The 16,660-nt window shown below is 39.1% G+C and overlaps 1 protein-coding gene across 1 annotated transcript in view; it reads left to right on the forward strand.

Moving 5' to 3' along the window:
* Positions 1-16,660, forward strand: part of PCNXL2 (pecanex-like 2 (Drosophila)) — a gene marked incomplete at its 5' end in the record, with an annotated part of 120,453 nt that overhangs the window by 32,954 nt on the left and 70,839 nt on the right. The window contains 4 exons of the mRNA XM_009581993.1: positions 6,049-6,141; positions 6,674-6,824; positions 10,826-10,967; positions 15,651-15,828. Coding sequence (XP_009580288.1) covers positions 6,049-6,141; positions 6,674-6,824; positions 10,826-10,967; positions 15,651-15,828 — 564 coding nt within the window. The remainder of the gene's footprint in view (positions 1-6,048; positions 6,142-6,673; positions 6,825-10,825; positions 10,968-15,650; positions 15,829-16,660) is intronic.

Consider the following 16,660-nt stretch of genomic DNA (forward strand, 5'->3'; position numbering starts at 1 on the left):
TACTCTTGACTGTATGCCCTCCACCCCAGCCAAGCCAGGTGGAGCATAGACCAGACTTTGACCTAGAGATGGAAGAAGCATGTGAAACTTGACCAGTATGAGAGAGGGAGGTACATGCCTGGTGCCAAGTATTGCCGTTTCATCCGCTCTTCTTTGCTTGGCAGGCTGTTTATTTCCTACTGTCTGGCACTTAGCTCTAAGTTTGTGTCAACTTATTTCCCACTTCAGCTTAAACATCCAAAGTGACCCATCTTCCTTTTTGTGTCTTTTTATATAAAAAAACCTCACTAACTGTTACTCAGGGGAGGTTGATCTTATAACGAGTCCATGTGGGAAGATCGTCAAAGGTATTAAGGGATGTTTGACACTTCTTAGAGTCATGAACTGTCCTGCTTCCCGGCTGTCAGACAGCCTTTCCTCCTGACTATATCCCTAATGCCTGCATCTGAGCATTTGCAATGTAGGCAATTATTCCTGAATTCCTGAAAGCTTGCAGAAGCAAGGAGTGTTCAGAGAGTGCCTGGAAGACAGGCTGCCTTTTTTTGACCCTTAGACATGACCTGAGAGTCCATAGTGCCTAGGTTGCAAGTGCGGTAGCTGGCCTGGCCTCCAGCTGTACCTTCGAAGGGATGCATCTCTCCTGAACATCTTGTTTCATATTTGTTGGGCATTTTACAAGGTGTTACACAGCCTACATTCAGCACATGAGTTGATCCCACACTACCAATGTTTTCTACTTTTCTTTGCTAAACTGCTGCTTAGGTTGTTACTTTCTACCACGTATAATGTTGTGCTTACTCTAATAAGGCCCACATAAGGTTAAGTAATATGTCTATTTCTTGATGCCTGTATTGAGCTGCAGTTTCTTGCAAACTAAGCTGTTTGCAACAGGGTCACACCGCAATTTGAAAGTCCAGCTAGTAACAGAGTAAAAACCAAAGTATTTATGTTAAAGTTTTGCTATATTCTGTGATATTTCTGCTGTGTAGGTTATTGCCACAGTTCATTGTCAGTCCATTCTTGTACATGGGCGCTGTATGGCAGATGTAATGCAAAGCTGCTTGTTCCCCCATATTTCTATCCCACTTGTATCTTTTGCTGATAGTGCCCTTCTTAGAGCAGTACCGAGTCTTATCTCATCTGTTCTGCAGATGGAGACTTACCAGGGGACTGAAGCAGTTACTGCGGCTGTCCACTTAACTCGTTTCATTTCATAGTGCAGAGGGAAACCTTGAGCAAGGCTTCAGTATATTGAAAACAAAAAAAACAAAAGAATGAACAAATTCACATCTAAAATCCTAGCTGTATTTTCAGAATAGAGTCATGCTGCAGACTCTCGACCTATTTTTGTGTCTAATGTGGACAGGGATCTGATGTCTTATGCTAACACAGTTACCATGTGGTTCAACCGCACTTGGGCCCTTGAGCCACTGGGGCGGAAGATACAGAAGCGCAGGGAGGACTGCGGTGGGACTGGCCAGTTCTTCTCTTCACCGTGTCTCATTCCTGTCATGTTTTGGCAGTGTTTTTTTACCTTTAATTAAGTGGGATTCCTGGCACCTTTTGCTTTCCAGGATGTTCCTGGTTTGGGGGATTGGCACTTTTCTGCTCTGTACATTTGATACTTTATGCTGCTGCTGCTGCTTTTAGACAGAGGCTGCTTTCCTTCAGCGTTGCTGGAGCTTGCTAGTTCTTTGCCTTCATGTTTTTTTTTTTCCTCTGTCCAGGCTTCCCTCAATCTTTATAAAAACTGTAAGCAAATGTGTTTGCTTACAATGTCAATTAGCAGTGCTAATTATTCCACGCTGGGAGATCTCTTGAAGAAAGAGAGGGTAATTTCTGATTAATTCAGGCTCTTTGTCTAGCCCCTGTGTTATCTGGTACCTCTGTCTCAATTAAACACTAACCAGTTTGCCAGGAGACTCCTGCTGCTATCTCACAGTGCAGTGCTAATACAACAAGTAGAGAAGAATTGAGGCAGGAGAAAATGCGTGTGCCTCAAGTTTGAGGAGTACAATCAAGCCACAGTCTCTGCTGACTTGCTTCAGCAACAGCAATCGTGTTTAGGATGTAGAACCCAGCTGACTCTTAAAAGCCAATTTTAAATAGCTTCCAGAACATCTGCAAGGGGATCTTCAAACAGTTCAGAAACTGGGTGAAACAGTGTGTCAGCATTTGAAGGAGATTTCATGGTGGTAGTTTGTTTTTTCCTCTGAGAGTGCTCCTTTGCGAGGAGAGTGTTCCTAACCCCCTGTCAGTGGCAAGAGATGGCAGGATGCAACACAACAGCCAGCCTTGCCCTCATCTGTGTACAGACATATGGTCTACATAACATGCCATTTAAATAAGACCCATTTTAATCAGAAATCCTGAGGCGTACAGAACCAAATCACCTCCTCAAGGAGCTGAAAGCAAACAAGGTTAATATTGAAAATTAATGTGTTGTATTCTGTAGTGGCTTTGCATTGATGTTAGGAATAATAAATACAGCATCTCTAATGTTTAGTTACATGACCTTTACTATTTTCCTTTGCTTGAATAACTGTGTAAGAATTGCCAGCTTTGGAAGCCTGAATTATAAAGCAGCTGTGATGGATAATTGACCATTCAACTTTGAGAATGGAGCTTCCTACCATTATAATTAATTTCTATAGGCATCCACATGGCTGATTACTAGATTAACCAGTGGCCTGAGGGTGCTAATGTGTTACATTCAAACTCAGCTTCCTTCCTGGCCTTTAATACAAACATTTAGATAGCTAGTAAAAGGATTTGTACAAAGCTCCAAAAGCATAATTGAAAAGAATAATTTTTAGAAAGTGCCACTATAGTATATTCTGCTTGTAAAATCTCTGAGGCATCAAATGCAGTGGTGTTGGTTTGGAGTTTCTTTTTTTCCTTGAGTGTAAAATGGAGAAAAAAGAACACCTGCTTTCAGCCCAAACTATAACAGTGATTATCTCTAACTGCAGAGATTTTAACTATGATCAGAGCTTAACTTTTCCATGTTGGACCAATTGCAATGAAGGACTCAAGCATCACATCATAGGGCTATTCAGCATTCAATTCAGAAGTGCCTGGGCTTGGGAATGGAATCCAAAATCGTGCTTTAGACAGTTGGGTCTAAATGCAGGATGGGGAACAGACTTGTGTCCAAGGTAGGCATGTGCTTTGCAGGAGCTAGCTGCCTTCAGCAAATCCACCCACAGCACCCTGTAGGTGGATACCCAAGGTTTTCTTCTGGAAGGTAGCTCTGAATCCCCCTCAGTCAGAGAGATAACTGCCCAGGGTCAGCTGTTTCCTGGGGGCCCTGACCACTATGCCATGACATGAAACAAAAGCAACTACTGCTCAGCTTTGTTTTAGAAGGAAAAACCCCTGAATTTTGTGAGGTTTGAAAGCATCTGCCACATCAAGAAGGAGCTCCTGTGGGGACCACTGTGCAAGTCAGCAGCTGAGCAGTACATTTACATTTTGAAGCGGTTCTGTGCAAGGGCAAAAGGGCAAGCCTGGGCATATATGATACTTTAAACACTTTAGATGTTGCCAGAGTTGGAATGCAATTGTCAGATTTGGGTTTAAGTACATGAATAATAATAATTGCTTTAAAAACATGGGCCTTTTCCTGTATGGGATTGTTAATGGGTCAAAAGCAGTGAGAGCACCCTAAAAAGGACGCTTGCAAACTCAAAGATGGGAAGGGTGGGAAATACCAGTCCTGTGCAATATAATCTGTGTAATACATTCTCTTTTGACTGTAATCTTCTGAAAAGATTCTCCTTGGTGACCTGGCACAGAATGGAAAGTAAGGATGCCGCCTCTTCCCAAAATGTCCATTGTTATCACCTCTGCTGATTTTACAGCTAAATTCTTAATATTTGATGTAGTTCTTAAAATGGCAGCTTCGTCAGTCACCTGATTGTGAGAGGAGTGAGTCATTTTAATAGTAATCCTTTCTGGTTGTACAGAAGAGCTTGAAAATATGATTGGAGTGTGTTTGTTGTTCTTATAAGCTTGTTTTAGACTGTTGAGTATTTTGTTCTTATAAGCTTGTTTTAGACTATTGAGTAGTTGGATTCAGCTGTGCGGAAAATGATACTTGATCAAGGCTTCTCATAACATGTATTCACAAAAGGGCTGAAATAGTGCCATATAAATCTGGCACTGCTTAGCTTTCTCAGATACTGAATTTTACAAGCTAAATACTGCTGCTTTATGTAGATTTTGTATGCAACATCTTTAAAATAATTTGGAAAGACTAAAAAAAAATGATTTCCATTACATGCATTGGTAATAATTCCCTTATCTTTATTAGGGTTTTGACCACGATTTTTCAGTACTGCTCCACATGCTAAAACACTTGACTTAGAGATGGATACACAACTTGCTAGTGAGAGAAGGTCTGAACTCAACGGAGAGGACCTGTGGGGACAGGCAGGGATCAAAGGTTTGTTCAGGGAAGAGAAGGCCTTTCCTGCGAGGTCCCTCATGTTGTGGTTCTCCTGTTGTATACGACGGCCAAGAAGCAAGGAACAAGGCCAGCAGTGCTATGTTTTAAAAAGATGGTCGGGAAGAGTTAGGAAGACCTAACTCTGCTCCTACACCGTCCTACCTGTAGTCCATGTGGAGTACAGGGCTGTCTGGAGAGGGCGCAGCTCTTGGAGGGGAGGGAGCGCTGTTCTTCTGGAGGTGTGTGCTCTTGAGCAGCCTGGGAAAGGGAAGAACAGTGGTGATCACTTGAGAATTCAGCTAAACCAGATTGGAGTTTCCTGGGACAAAGCAAAAGTACTTCTTGAGCCTGAAGGCTTTTTAGTCCTAAGTAAGTGGAAGTGCTGATGCTTGTGACCTTTTACTATGAAGCATCTTCCATAACTGGGAGTGATAGGCAGCCTAAATATAGTGGTTGCTACCAGCTTCCCCTGTAATTCGCAACCCTTCTGTTGTTCACTTGTTCTGCTTGCTTTCTTTTTTATCTCCCTTATTCATAGGTTTGCTATCCCATCATTATTTTAGTTTTCTTTCTTTTTCTCTGATGAGATACATGAAGACTACTTAGATTGCAGCACCAGGAAATCGGATGAGCTTCTAATTCTAACAACAGTGTTGCATTTCACATGTTGTTTCTAGATGTCTTTGAATTGCAGCATAAATCAGTTTCTAAACCTAGAGCAACAAACAGTTACTCATTTGATAACTTAGAAGTAGTATTGAGGGCTGAACTAAAATGTGCCTCTCATAAATCTAAGACAAGATTTTCATTTACTCACAAAGACCTTTGGGTGGCCTCCAAAGTACAATTCAGAAGATCACACAGCTCGCAAGCTATCTTGTTTATTTGTTTACTGAGAATGACATTTTAATTACAAGAAAAACGGGCTGGAAAGACAGTGATATTTTCCAGTCTTTAGAAACAAAATTACTCCTACCCTAGTTATAGATCTTTATGTAAAGGCAGATATGTCCTTTCATTATCATTCAGTGACACTAGAAAAAGGCCTTGTCTGAAATCCATAAAATCTTGCCGAAATTTGGCTTGCAATACAGAAAATCAGAGAATGGGACATGTCACTTTAGAACATAATAAATGTATTAACTTCATGTCTCTAAAGACATTACAGAAAAGCACGTGTCATTTCAGTAATGCAAGAGAAAGTGAATCTGAAGAAATCTTAATGGTTGCAAATAGGAAATGGAACCAGAATTTTGATTCCCAAAAATAAAAAACTCATAATGTAAGAGAGTTATATTCCTTAAACAGAATCAGACTCGGTATGAAAATGTATTGCTTTCATTTCTCCAATCTTAAAACTATGTTATTTAAAAATATAATTTAAAACTAGGCATGATGAATTTAAATGTGATTATTTTGACAAACCTAGAGTGTGAAGAAATAATTTCCCAAAGCAAAGTGGAGAAAATACTTTTGTATCAGGGAGTGCTGATTAGCCTTATCATAATGCAGACTGCGAGTAATTGAGAACAGTGTCGTTTACTTTGGTTAAAATAGTATTGGCTTGCTAATTTTGTATAAAATACTTACTTTCACAGAAGGAAGTCTTGAAGTCGGATCTCATTGTCTGCACAGTGGCTGCTGTTCTGTCATTTGCTGTCAGTGCCAGTACTGTATTCCTATCATTAAGGGTGCGTATCTGTCCTTTTTTTTTTTCTTTTTTTTTTTTTTTTTCCCCTCCCTCACCCCCCGGGTATTATCTCTTTTATGCAAAACCACCGGGTGCTTTAACTGGAAAGAATAGACAATGTGGAAGAGAACTTAGTGAAAATGTATTTACTTGTCATGGTAACATTTTTTTATGTGCAAGGCAGTTAGTTTATGGATATTTGTATTAATTTTAGTGTTACTTATTTGACATCTCTTTCCTTAAACCTCTGCATATCCACATCTCTTTTATGATGTGGAACCTGGGGGACAGAATGAGTAAGTCTGATCTTTTTTCTTCCAATTAGGGAGGAAAAAATTGGTTAATTGTGTGTGCAAAGTAGATATTTCAAAATCCATCTCCACTTGTGGAGTCAGAGAGTTTGAACACAGGAATAAAAATTAATTGCACAAAAATACAAGTATAGGAACTGTTAAAAATTGTTAAAAAAAGTTATATATGAAAATACTGTTTGCAAATTATAACCATGTTTCGTTTTTTCTCTTTTGGCCCAGCCATTTCTCAGCATTGTCCTGTTTGCTTTAGCATGGACTGTGGGATTTGTAACACATTACATACTTCCTCAGCTTCGCAAGCATCATCCCTGGCTGTGGATCTCCCACCCCATACTTAAAAGCAAAGAGCACCAGCAACGGGAAGTGAGAGGTTTGTAATAAAATCTTTTCTAAACAATGGATGCAATGACTTGCAGCTTGTCTTGGTTTAAAAAATAATCCAAAAGGAACAGAGCAGGGAGAATAAATTCTGCTTTACATTTCCCTCTTTTGAATAGCATGCATAGCCCATCATTTCCATTTTTCCCCCCTGATCACCAACAAATCTTTGAACCTGTAGAAGTTGTCTCCTGAGACCACTGCACAGAAGGACTGAGGCTGGGCAGGCACCTCTGGAGATTGTCTAGTCCAACGCCCCTGCTCAGAGCAGGGTCAGCTAGAGCAGGCTGCTCAGGGCTGTGTCCAGTCTTGAATATCTTCAAGCATGGAGACTCCACAACCTTTCTGGACAACCTGTTCTAGCATTCGATCATCCTTACAGTAAGAAAGGTTGTTTTGGTTGGGTTTTTTTCTTATGTTGAAATGGAATTTCAGTTTCTGCCCATTTCCTTTTGTCCTGTCACTGGGCACTACTGAGAACAGCCTGGCTCCATCAACTTTACTCTCCCCATCAGGTATTTATACCCCCAAAATGCCCCCAGTGAGGCATTAATAAGATGCACCCTGAGCCTTTTCTTTTCAAGGCTAAGCAATCCCAGCTCTCCCAGCCTCTCCTCCTGTGTCAAATGCTCCTGTCCCTTAATCATCTTACTGGACGTAAGTGGCCATTGTCTGATCTGCCTTTTGCTTTTACATTATAGTACTGTTATTTGCTGTGTTGCTTGATATGTTATAATTCATGCTTAATACGCTGGCATTTTATATAATTTAAAAACTTAAATGATTGATAAAATTGAGGCAGAATTTTTTCTACTTTCTGACATACAACTCTATATCATTTGAACAGCATGGGTAGTGCAACTTAGAGTTCTAATTTCCATCATAACACTTTTAGAGAAACATTAAAATTGAAAGGTACTGTGAAATTTTCTTGAAGATTTGTTCTTGCTAATGTCTGCTGGCTTCAGCGTGTAACATCCTGATACATGTGAGTATCGGTAAATATTTTAGTATGTCAAGGTCTGATTTCCTGTTCTGATATGGTTATTCCTGCAGTCAGTGTACTTTGAGCAGCACAGCTTTTTGTTTTTCCCCCTCAGCTCTCATCTTGCCTTTGCTACCAGCCAAAAGCTTGCTTGTCATTTCTTGATGGATCCTGTGCCTTAATCATTCTCAATGTATGTTCCTGAGGTGTTTGAAGACAGTGTTGTCAGAACACAGTCTGCTGAGAGACTTTAGTCTGATCTTCAACCTGACAACAGAAGAGTTCAGATCACTCTCTGCAAAACCGTGCATTAAGGATTTAAATCTTTTTTTAAAAAAAAACATGTCTTTCAAAATGATTACATTCCAAACAAGACTTGGGTATGAAAAAAGTACCCAAGAGACTTGATTGAAGGTTGCCTTTAACTTTTACTGCAATACGCCAAGGAAAGTGTAGTAGAAATACAAATCTTATTAAGGATCATGCCCAACTGAAAACATTGTTCAGGGCTTTCTCTCCCTCATAATCAATAATTCTGATGAATACCCAAGTTTTATTGTTTGTTACATCACTTAATCATAAAAGACTACTGTAGGATTTCTTTCCCTTGTCCTGATTAAGTCTGTCTTCATTTGTCAGAAAACATTGTTTTCCTAAATGCAGTGACTCGGCTTTTGAAAAGGTTGAGGGTAGAGGTCTGCCAGACTGATCTCCACAGATGGGTTTCCTTCTGCTTTGAGATCAGCTGCATTTCCCATGCTACCTGCTGCAGGCAACAGGCTTTCTTCCTTCTTTTGTGGGTCCTCATTTTATACGTGGTCCATTTCTGCACTTCGGGGCTTAAGTATTATTGCATGTATCTGGTGTTGTGTGTTAGAAAACAAGAGTAAAAAAAAATATATTTCAGTCCCTTAGGCTGCTGCAGAGGCTTTTTATCATGTTCTGAGATGAGACAGGCTGAGGAAAAGGTTGTGTAATCCCTTTGATAGATATGTCTGACAGGCTGTCTTCTTTCTTTTAGTCTGTAAGAAAAATGTAGGAGCCGAACTTAAAGGTTCCCTGTTTGTATAGCAAGAGAAGCTTGGACAGTTGTCAGGCGTGGACAATGAAAGGACAAGTACACAAACCAGGATGTCTGTGAGGAGCTTTTACTGCATAGAATTTCATTTTCAGCTTCCTAATTTTTGACAAGTGTAGTGCTATGGGGAGACAAATGTTTGCTTGCAATTAGACGAGCAGGTGGCTTATTTTCAATTCCACAAGTTTATTCCTGGCTTTGTTTCACAGACTCTGGATGAGTTCAAACTTCCAGGCCTTCCACAGCAATTATCACACCAGTTCTCATGATACCCGTATGAGAACTCATTTATTACTTGTCATTGTTTTGCCTGACTGCAGGAAGAAAGGCTGAGGTCAAGATGTATGAGCTTATGGTATAATAATGTGTAGAAAGTAGTGCAGGACTGGGTGAGAAAGAAACCCTGAAACACTAAAGATTATTTTTTCTTCTCCTTCCTTCCCACCCCTGCTTTCATACCCCACAGATTCATGTAAGCCATTTCAAATCATCCACATCTTTCCCTGGACGCCCTCTGAACGTGAGCTCTTTTTTTCTGTCTGCGTTGTCTGCACACATCTCTCTCTGCTTCTGCAGCTACCTTCTTTTTGGTCTACTTGATATGCACATCTCTTTATTCAAGCTTGAGTTCTTACACGGAGTTCAGTTCTGGGCAGCTGGGTGAAGTTCTTGACTGGAGCTCTGAGAGCAATTTGTAGTTCAGGAGGAAGAGAGAGGAACGGAGAATAACAGTAGGTTCCAAAATGGACATTTCGCTTTGTGTATGAACTTTTAGGAGGTGGCCTTTAGGTAATAAAAGGAGGAAATATTTTTACGTTACAACAAGAAACAGAAGTTGATCATATTTTCTGAAGGCAGATTTTTGCAAGAGTATTACCTTAGCTTAAGGTACTGGCAAAGCATGACTGAAAGCTAATTTGGAAGGATTGTTTTTAGTTTTTTCTCTTTGAGCCTATACAATATAGAACTGTGCCTTTAGAACATACAAATTTCTTGATTCAACATGTCTTCTTTGCCTGTCATTGAAAAGGTGTGGGAGGGTGGGATGTGTATACATAATTATTTTCATTTCTGCAGGGAAGAGTACTGGAGATTCAGTAGCTGGCATTGTTATTTCTGAGTCAATACCAAGTTCTGCCTTTTTGTGTTCACTTTTTTTCCCATAACCTTGTCTAACTGAGCTCAGTTGAGAATAAAGACATTATTTTTGTCCATACAGAAGTGCTTCTGCACTCAGTTCACCTAAGTTCTCATAGCAGCTGAATTGCTCAGAGCATTCAGTTATTGTTTAATACTCATATTAAGCACTGTGATGCAGTAGAAAAGTCTACTGCAAAAAAAGATACTCTTTACTGGTGAATGATGTGATCCTGGCAGATACTTTTTACAATGGCTGTTTAAGTGTTTTGAGAAACATCTATGACAGTTTCAAGCTCCCGTTAATTCTTCAGTCTTTAGATCTCAAAGGATATTTCATTTATCAATGAGGTCAATGATACTTTGCAGTTTAATAAACAGTGTTTTGCCACTGTAAGATGGGGAAGGAGAGAATTAAAATGAGGTTCCCTAGGTCATCCACCAGGTCAGTGCCAGAGCTGGAGAAGGCCTCTCTGGAGTCATTACATTACTAAAAGTGCTATTTAATATAGTGACTAGTAATTGGATTATGTAGAAATTACCATCTAGCATGTACCATCTCTTACCGTTTCTGAGCATTTCTCATGAGTGCAGTTATAAGCAGCAAAACAGATACTCTCTAAATTCAGAGAATAAAATGATTTCTCTATTGCAAAAGAATTATGAAATCCATTGTTTCATAAATTAGTTGATTATATTTATTAATGTGAGCTAACTCATTTCTTCTATGGTATTGCAGTACAAAAAATGCTGATAACTTGATGAAATGATGTTATCTCAATTTCTATTTCAGATGCTGCTCATTTGATGTGGTTTGAAAGGCTCTATGTGTGGCTTCAGTGCTTTGAGAAATACATTTTGTATCCAGCTATAATACTGAATGCCCTCACCATTGATGCTTTCTCAATTAGTAAATACAAGAAGCTTGGTACACAGTAAGTAGATTATAACTCAAAGCATGTGATTAGTAGAATATTTGGTTTTAGATTGAAGATTGAGAAATTAAATTTGTTTCTTTAAGTCTGTCTGCTTGTCACAGTTTGCTTTTGTGCATTATTAGTTCAGTATACAGTAATCATTGGCTTTGCTGAAAGAAAAAAAACAAAACTACCTTAGCACATGCTCAGACATGACTCCAGTGAGAGAGAGAGAAATGAAAAGATTAGAGATCTATATATAGATACATATGGAATGTCTAAATGTCAATTAAAAGCAAGACACACTATACCAGGCTGCAGGTGTTTGATGGGCATAAACACAGTGGGGTAACTAGAATTAATCAGATGAAAATGAGAAATCTAGGCTGGATATCAGGAAACATTTTCTAACTGAGGATTTTTAAGACTACAGCGTAGCCTCCCAAAGGAGTTATCAGAAGCTTCACCACAGAAGTCTTTTAAGGAAAGACTGAATAAAATATTCAGCAGTGTAGAACGGTGGGTAATCCTGCATTGAGTGGTTTGAGAAAGGTAGGGTTACAAGTTTTTCCAAAGTCTGATGTCTCTGATACTAAGCAGAAGTGGTGATGCTGATCCATGGTCTCACAGTTTGATCCTTGCAGACAGCCTTTTATGGTAAATATTTTGGTCAGTGACTTGCCTACTGCAGATATTCAGCAGGCTTAGTGACTGCAGTATTCCCAGTGAGCAGAGTTTCTGCAGTCTTTTTATCAGAATGACAGTGATGCAGATGATAAAAACAAAGAAACAGCCTGTGTTCAGGAAGGAAGGTTCCAGTAGCAGGAAAAACTGCTGGGGGAGGCGGAGTTCTTCAGTATTAATAATAACTTAGATTCTTAACTTTAAATATTAAATAAAATAACCTTGATGTAAAAATTGCATATTGTTTTAATTATTCTTCTCTCTTGAAGAGCAACACAGCTTTAGGGACCACACAACTATAAGGAAAAGGTGGCCCCTCTTTTAGGGGCTGAAACTAGGACTAGGGCGTTAGTCAAATTTTCTGTATATTCCTCCCAGACAACTGCTTCTCCAGAGAGACTCTCACCAGTCACTCAGAGATAGCCTGTGTAGTTCCCCATTGACCTTTTTCCCCAAGGCACTTGGGAGATGCTAAGGCCAAGGTGCTTCAGGAGTTTAAGTGTATTGTCCAGGGTGAAACTGAGTTCATACTCATCCCTCTATTTGGTTCTGCAAGGCTGGGAGAACTAAAAAGTAATCAAAATGTCATTTGTCACTAGTTAGCAGACGTGACTGAATACGTGCACAGAGCAACTATGTAGGGTTAGGAAAGTGCTATTTTTACATAGTCATTCCTCCAAGCTAGATTGCACTTTAAAGTATCACCTCCCTCAAGTGTTCAGAAGTAGTGAGTCAGTCCCTCGGAAATCTTGATATTAAAGAAAGTAATTACATTTGTCTGCCTCTGATTGTTTGGCCTGTAGGGGAAAACCATGACAATCTTTTCCTTCCCCATCCCCCTTGTGTCTGTGTGACCACCTTGGATTTAAAACTTGTGTTTTCTCCTTTTTCTTGCAACTGAGGTCTATCCACAACACTCCTAGTATCCCTTCTTCTCTGGCACACCTCTTTCCTACAGCTACCGTGTAAATGCCACGCACAAAACAATCGTCCTCAGATCCTACCTCTTTCTCCTCAACTCTGTAAGCCTGTGAGGGATCCTGGGTTCTCCTTGCTCCTTCCATATACAGTGTTAGTGAGGGTTGTACTTTCTCTGCTTTAATACATAAATATTCGTTTTCTGTTGTTGGAACATTCCTTAGTTATTTACTGCCCAAGGATCAGACCACATCATACCTTAGAGAAGGGAAGGCGGCACTCTCCTGCTATGTGTCTGAAAGTGTCTGAGGTGGTACGTTTTACATTATTTCATTTTGGAGTTTTTCTCAATTTGAATGTATTTTTTAAAGAAGCTTCATCTTGCTTTGTGATTTAAAGGACTGAAGCAGTTTGCTTCTTCAGGAGGGAGAACAGCTCCTTCACAGCTAGGAGTTTGCTTGAGCTTTCCAAACCCTGATGTGCTGGTTATTAATGGGACCCATGCTGACAAGCTGAAAAGCCTGCCTGTGTTACCTGCCACAGAGGCTTCAGAAATAAGCCCTCCTTCTCTCTCTCTCTTGCTTTCTCTCTGCTGGGAGTTAAGACCCCAGGAAAAGCATCTTGTGTGGCAATATCTTTAAAGAAGAGGGATAATGAGCAAATAATTTTCTGTTACCTGTGAGAGCATTATTTTATAAAACGTCATTTTTTGTCAAATTTTCTGCATGTTAATAGATCCAGTGAGGAAAAAGTCTTCTTTCTGCTCTATGATCCCTAAGTTTTCCATGTGAAAATTCCTCCATGTTGCAAGAATTTTCTTTTTTCTGAAGAATGCGAGATCCAACCGGTTCATACAGGACACAGTGGGATCGCTTCTAGTGACTTGAGAATCTAGCTTAGTTGCTAGGCTTTCCATTCAGAAATCTGGGGCAAATTGAAAAGAACAGCTTTGACAAGGTGAGAAATAAGGTCATCTTGGCATTTCATTCCAACAGTGATGTCCTGGTGATCCTTTAGAATGACCTGCACTCAAATAAATTTGCATCTGCATTACGGAAGATACACAATAATAAATAAATGCTACATAAAATAAAATCAACCTGGAAATGTACAGGCTTATGAGCCTTGCTAGAATGATGACAACCTGTTTAGAGCTTTCTGGCCTGTCAAGTGTCAGTCATGGCAGCAGGTATTCTCCTGGTTCGCAGCAGGATGGAGGAGAACCTTCCATGCATTTTGCAAATACCTGGCCTACTTTAAGTCACTCATTATGCATTGAAGTCCCCATCTATTTTCACCAGCATCAAAAAACCAATGCATCTCCCAAAAAGTGAATGTGCGTAATTTACTTAAGAGAAGTCACTGGCTCTCAATTACAGGGAGTTACTCGTGCATGTCTATTATGTTTGGGTTGTTTTTTCAGGGATAGATCCAGTATGGTTCTTGGGCATCAATGTGCAAAACTGCAATCCAAATATACTTGTTCAACTGCCAGAAAACCCTGAGGGTACCTAATATTACTAAATACTCCTGAATTTGACTTGATGGTTCATTAGGAGGCTTGAGATATACTTCTGAACGTGCCCAGAGCTTTCTGAATAAATCACTTTTATCTTATCCTGACTAGAACCCATAAACTCAAAGGTTTTGAGCTGAGAGCTGTTTTTGCAGCATCCCCAGTATGTGATCAGGATTGAGTTCACAAAATACTGCTTTGATTTCCTTCCTTTTAAAAACCTTGATGGAGGTGTTGCCCATTTCATTGAACAGGAGTCCAACTGTTAAGCACTTAGCAGGAAAGTAGAGGCTATGGGAGGTTTGCTCTTGATTCCTCCTGCGTTGGTGGTAAGGAAATTCTTACAGGAGTGGGGAATCATGTATTCCAATTCTTGCTCCTGACCCTGTTCCTGTGTTTTTTAGTGGTTGTTGGATAAAATACAGCACCGTGCAAGTGTTCATGGTCTGGAGCCTAGTACTGTGTCACATCTCAGGGGAGTGCCCGTCTACCCAGGTGATCTTAAAATTAATGTGTCTGAGACCATTCTAGGATCTAACCCCCAGAATAGGCTGTATTATCAAGAGATCAAAATTGCTGTCCAAGCAAGACCATCTTTCTAATTCTGTAAGGTATCTTAAAAACAAAACTTAAAAATGTGAACAACCTTAAGTCTCTAAGTTCAGATATATATACAGAGACTGGAGTGGTTTTTTAAATTCAAGGGGTGCCAACATGTTACCTCCATCTTTCCTTCACATATAATAGTATTTTCTTTTACTACACAGAAAACTGTGTAGTTTTCTGGAGAGTTAAAAGAGGAAACTTACCTTCTTGGCAATATAGCAGCAAGCACTTTAATTTTTAAAAATTGGACTTCTTGTTTTTTTGTGTGTGGTCATTTACTATTGAGAGTTCTCAGCTTAATTTCACTCTCTGGAATATAGTAAGGGAGAGTAAAATGCAGCCTGTATGCATGTTACAACACATATATGCAACACACAATTTCTTTTAATCTGATGAAGTAATTACTATATAGAATAGATGACCTTCCGATCAAGAGCAATGGTAAGAATTTTAAGCACTTCATGTCTATGGGTGTTTCTATCCAGAATTTTGGCATTGTGTGTAATGAAATTAGGAGAGTAATTATAAACTCTGTGATCAAGTGAAATTTCTAGTAATAAAAAAACTGGGGTGGGTTCAAGATGGTTTTTTTTTTCGAATTACAGTAATGTATTAATGGAAGTGCCAAGATATTTCCAAAAGTGAAATTTTATTTTAAGAGCTATATAAAAATATCCTTTCTAGATTCTTGGTTTTTAATAGTCAATACTACTGTTTTTAGTACAGAGTTCTCTCTTTATTACAGATTACAAGTGCGTGATAATGATAAGGGAAAAATACGAAGTTGCACGTGGGTCAAATAAATGTGATTATTAAAAGAACATAGGATTAATATCAGAAATCAGTAAGATGTGTAGATTGAGATATACATAGCAATCTAAAATACATCTGATACAGCTATTTGTATTTAAGAGCTTCATAATTTAATGCTTTATGACTTTGACTTGATTAGGTTTTTCTTTCTGCCTTTCTTACAGTTGTGATATTATCCTGATAACAGTTGCTGGGATGAAACTCCTCCGCTCCTCATTCTGTAATCCTATTAATCAGTTTGTTACTTTGAGCTTTACTGTAATCTTCTTCCGATTTGACTACAGAGACATTTCAGAAAATTTCTTGCTGGATTTCTTCATGATGTCCATCGTGTTTCATAAGGCAAGTTTTATAGCTCCTGTCATTTCTTTGGAAAAATACATTTCATAGCTTTATTTATTTTCTCAGTGTCACTGTGCTGATCAATATGTGGTAGGATTTTCTAGAAGTAATGAATGCATATATAGACACAGATTATTGGTACTATAGAGGAAAAAATCTCTAAGCTGAAAACCAGGTTCCAGTTAAATGTCTTCTCTGTTTTTGTGCAATGTTTTGCATTTACTTTTTGTTCACATGTTGCTGTGGAAAGTTCAGAATTGTTGTTTTCAAGAGCAGAATCCTCAATGAGTTGCAAAGAGCCTCTTGGGTCATTAGTGCAGGGCTGCCCTCCAGATCAATCGCCTGGTATTTTTATCTAGGTTTCCTTTGAATGCCTCTAGTGTTTGACTCAACAACTTCCTTTGGGAAATTATTCCATTATCTAATCATCCTCATGATAATAAATGTTTTCCTAATGTCAGCCTTAACATTTTTCTTTTCCTATGTTCAGTCTGTTGTCCTTGTGATGCTGCCCTTAACCTTAACCTCGGAGCTCCTTCCTCTCTTTTACATTGTTAACTCTTGGAGTGTGCTCTAGTTGAATTTACTTTAAAAAAAAAAAAAACTTTTCTCCATCAGTCAGATCAGATCCTGTCTTGATTTGCTACCTGTGCTGTTTCACTGAACAAAGCAGGTTTAACTGATACCTTGATAAAACATGAGAAAGTATTGAAGACTTGCCTAAAGCTTTTACCAATTCTTTTGTATTTTGTTTTGTTTTTAAACTTGTTGGTCCCTGATTGCCATAACATATGATACAGTTTGTCCAGGGGTAACTCTGGTGAGGTGTTTG

The sequence above is a fragment of the Fulmarus glacialis genome, unplaced genomic scaffold (assembly GCF_000690835.1).
Source record: "Fulmarus glacialis isolate BGI_N327 unplaced genomic scaffold, ASM69083v1 scaffold13787, whole genome shotgun sequence".
NCBI lineage: Eukaryota > Metazoa > Chordata > Aves > Procellariiformes > Procellariidae > Fulmarus > Fulmarus glacialis.